The 4,442-nt window shown below is 36.5% G+C and overlaps 1 protein-coding gene across 1 annotated transcript; it reads right to left on the bottom strand.

The window, feature by feature from the left end:
* Window positions 1-1,909: 1,909 nt before the first annotated feature.
* LOC127250971 (uncharacterized) lies at window positions 1,910-4,236 on the bottom strand. Its single transcript, XM_051274486.1, has one exon. The coding sequence runs from the start codon at window positions 4,070-4,072 to the stop codon at window positions 2,366-2,368; it is 1,707 nt and encodes a 568-aa protein (XP_051130443.1). The 5' UTR covers window positions 4,073-4,236; the 3' UTR covers window positions 1,910-2,365.
* Between the last annotated feature and the right edge of the window lie 206 nt (window positions 4,237-4,442).

Below are 4,442 nucleotides of genomic sequence, written 5' to 3'. Positions count from 1 at the left end.
TAAATAAAAAATTATTTTTGTATGCATTATTGCAATTGTTTGCGACAATAATTTTAATAAAATACACTTTACATATTTCTGTGGCTGGCTGCGACAATATTTTCTTTATTACTTTAATTTGTTTAAGTATTTCGCGACAACTTTTTTACTTGTTATTTTGATTATCATGAATTTTTTTAATAAGACATTATTTCGAAAAATTTATTTTACGAAAATAATATAATTTTCTAATTATTAATAATTTTTAAAATTTTATATATTTTTTATAGTTGTTGCGAATGTTCAGGAATTTTTATAATGTTAAATATAATTATCTTTTTAATAAATTATATAATATATTATCAAAATATATTACTATAAATAAATAAAAATAAAATATAAAATTTTATTAACATAAATTTCTGCAATAAATATATATAACATAAAATTATTACCATTTTTTATATTGTCACATAATTTCACAACAAAAATAATTTTCATTAAGTTTTGTTTCAAATGCCCATGGAAGTATATTAAATTAAATAATCACAAAAATGATCTTAAGTTTGCAAAAATTATTTTAGTTTAATTGGGAATGTCTGCGGCAAATATATGAATTTAAATAATAAATCGTATCCCTAGAAATTTGTTAGAATTGAAAATCTATAAAGAAATTACCTTATATTGAAAAAATATACTAATATACTTGAAAATATTGTAAAAATTCATCACAATTTCTTATATTCTTTTATTTAATTGTATTATATTTATTTTTAAATAGTAATAAGAATATGTTGAAATAATTAGTATTCTCTATCATATTTAAAAAAAAAAAATAGTTTTTATTAGAGAAAGGAAAAAGAAAAAACCAAATATAGTTTTCGATTTTTCTGCAGAAAAATTGAAAAGAACTTTTAAATTTTTATTTACTAATTATTATTTAATATATTTATATATTTTTACATTATCTATAAAATGATACTACCTCCGTCCCACATACCGTGTCTGCTACAATGTAGACACGGTATTTTAGGAGGGATGTAATTAATAGATAATTAAGAATATATTAGTGAAAATAATTATTCTCTTATAATATAAATAATTATAATTAAGATTAAGATAACTAATTAGTTTAATTAAAATTTAAAAAAATAAATTAAAAAATTTAAAATAAGATTAAAGTGCGTAATCATTTTCTAAAAAAGGAAAATGAGATGGAATGTGGGACAGACAAAAACGGTAATGTGGACATCGTACGTGGGAGTGAGGGAGTATATATTAATATAATTTATTTAAATTTAATTTTAAAAATAAATTATTCTTTTTTATAAATATATATGTATGTCTTTTAAGCAAAAAAAAGGAAATTATGATATAATATTTTGTAAAAAAAAATAAGATATTTTTATTAAAAACTATACATGATAAATAGTGTTAATTTTAATATAAAATACTAAAAAGAAAAATCAAAATATAATACTTTTTCTGTTCAACTTTTTTCGTCAACTATTTCTATTTGCTTTTGTCCTACCTTATTTGTTCTTTTCTTTTTAAAAAATATAATTATACACTTTAATCAAATTTTAAATTTTATAATTTATATATTTTTAATCTTAATTATACTATATAGTTATTTTAATTTTAATTTATAATTAATTTTATAATATAACAATTATTTTTATTAATACACTTTGTAATTATTTACTAATTATATTTTACTTAAATTACGGTGTCTACAATAAATTGGACATATAACATAGGACGAGGGAGTATTACGATAATAGATAGTATGTTTTTTTTGATAAATTTGAAGAAAATTTAATTTAAATTTAATATTAAAATAATGTATATTTTTTTTAAAAAAAAAAAAATATATATATATATATATAGACGTAAAAATATAAAATTTGAATGAAAAAGAGACAAATAGTGAGAAACTCTTGAGGAATTTTTTTGATATGGACGCTCTAATGTTACAAAAATAGAAACACGTTTATATATATATATATATATATATATTCTACTAGAAAATGAATTTCTATTTTTTCACTTTTTATACATATGTCTTGCAAATCACTGTCTGAATACATGAAATTACATTCGTGCCCCTCAGCCTTCTCCTACCTCTGCATCGTCACACTCATCTCATTCCCACGGCGGTAAATGAATCAGTGGCTGTCCTAGAAACCTTCACTTATCCTCAAACCCGTCCATGTCGTGGGCCTCCAACACCAATCAAAATCACACGCACTGACACACACACACACACAAACAGAAACCCCCACCTCTGTGCCCGAACATTCGAAGACGACGACAATGGCGGATTCCGTCGCCGGTAAAGTCGTTATTCATTCAAACCGTAATTAAAACACTAAAACAACAACAATCACTCTTCAACAATGGCGTCCCTCTGCTCCCTGAACTTCTTGTATATATCCCCTCTGTAAAACTTCCTTGTCCGAATCACCAGAACCGCCGACACCGCCGCCCCCACCAGCGTCGCCGCCGTGATTATCAAAAACGCCTCCTTGTAACACCCCACTCCGGCGCACGTCAGATCCTCCCCGACACCCCTCTTCAGCCCCCTCGCCGCCATCTGCCGCGCCGCCTCCCGGTCGTACAATTTTCCGGCGACCTTCACGTTCAGTATGTACGCGCCTAGCGGGCTCGCGCCGCCGCCGAGCGTGTGCAGCGTCGAGTAATACTTCAGCCCGAAAAGCTCCGATATGATGGCGAAGATCAACGGCCACTGCGCGCCGAAGCAGAAGCCGGTGATCACCGACGCCGCGTAGAGCGTGTTCGGAATCCCAAAAGCTATCAGTAAATGGCCGGCGCAGGAGACGAGGAGGACGACGGTGAGCATCAATGGCCGCGGGAATTTGTACTTGGCCAGAAATATCTCCGACGCGAAGCCGGAAAATACTCTGCCGGCGTAGTTCCATATGCTCACCAGAGATACAAACGTCGTTATGCTCTTCTTCTCGTACCCTAACGCCCGTCCGATCTGCCCCAAATTGTCGATCGCCGTTAGGGTTCCGCCCACCCCAAATGTCACCGCCACGAACAGAATTATCATGTCCAGACTGAATACCGCTTGCAGTATGTTGTAATCGTCTCCTCTTTCCGGCGGTTTTAGCACATCCTTCCACCATGGGGTCTCCGGCGCCGGCGCCGGAGCAGGAATTGGATCGGGATTTTGAGTTACTACTTTTAGCTCTGTGGTTTGGATTTGATTGTCTTGATTTGTGTTTTTCTGAATTTTCTGATTCCATTCTTCGTAAACGACGGCGGCGAGGGAGGAGAAGAGGAGGAGGAGGACGACGGCGGCGCTGCCATTGAAGCCAGCTTGGGGGAAGGTGAATTGGTTCTGGAGGATGATTATGAGCATGAGGAAGCTGGCTAAGGCGATGGAGATGTAGAGGAGGCGGTAGAACATGTGGAGGTCGGTTTGGTGGCCGGCGGCGGGTTTGAGGAGGCGGACGGTTCTGAGGAAGACGGCGGAGACGGCGGCGGGGAGCCAGGCGATGAGGAAGATGAGGGCTTTGGGGTCGTCGCCGCCGTAGAAGGCGCGGTAGAGCTGAGTCATGATGGCGCCGCTCAAGCCGACGAAGCCTTTGAGCAAGCCGATGACGACGCCGCGGCTTTCTGGAAAGTTCTTGACGCAGGTGACCAGCGCGCCGGTGTTGGAGAAGGTCTGTGAGTTGGCGCCGAAGCAGATGTAGACGCACATCTGCCAGACCTTCGGCTTGGCTATGCGGCCGGTGACGGCGAGCCAGATCATGAAGTAGCCGGAAAAGTTCATGGTCATGCCGGCGGCGAGGACAACCCACGGCGGGACGACCTCGTTGACGACGCCGGCGACGAATCCGATGTTGGCGCCGAGGTCTTTGAAGAATCCGATGAGGTTCAAGGTTGTCTGGTCGTATCCGAGCGCCGACTTGATTTCGCCGGAGTAGATGCCGAATATGTACGTGGCGCCGGACATGGACATGATTAGGAGGCAGCCGAACACCATGAACCACCGGCTGCGGAGGACTTGCGCGGCGAAGGTTACGGCGCCGCCGCCGCCGGTCAGGAGCTCCGCCGCGGCCATATTGGAAGTCCGGTGAAGGAATTGGGGATGGGGATGGAGAGTATAGGCAAAGTCGTGTTTTGAGGTTTGTGGTGAAATCGGGAATTAATAGATTGTGACTGTAGGGCACTGCAGGGGGAATCACTGTAGGGAGGGTGAAGGGAATTTGAAGGTGCAAAGCAGCTAGAGATTAGGAGAAATGGATAATTCTTGTCCGGAGTTAACACCTAATCATTACTTGTATATATACTTAACTATATTTTTATTATTATTATATTAAAAGATTTTTTTGGGATAATTATATTAATTTTTTTTTTTTTTTTTTGTTAGTTAAAATTATATTCCTTTTCTATTGTCTTTAGGAATAATCTTTTTGTTATTATTATTATTA

The sequence above is a fragment of the Andrographis paniculata genome, unplaced genomic scaffold (assembly GCF_009805555.1).
Source record: "Andrographis paniculata isolate CXL003 unplaced genomic scaffold, ASM980555v1 Contig38END, whole genome shotgun sequence".
Classification (NCBI taxonomy): domain Eukaryota; kingdom Viridiplantae; phylum Streptophyta; class Magnoliopsida; order Lamiales; family Acanthaceae; genus Andrographis; species Andrographis paniculata.
The sequence above is the reverse complement of the archived record's forward strand: the minus strand, read 5'-3'. Positions and strand labels throughout refer to the sequence as shown.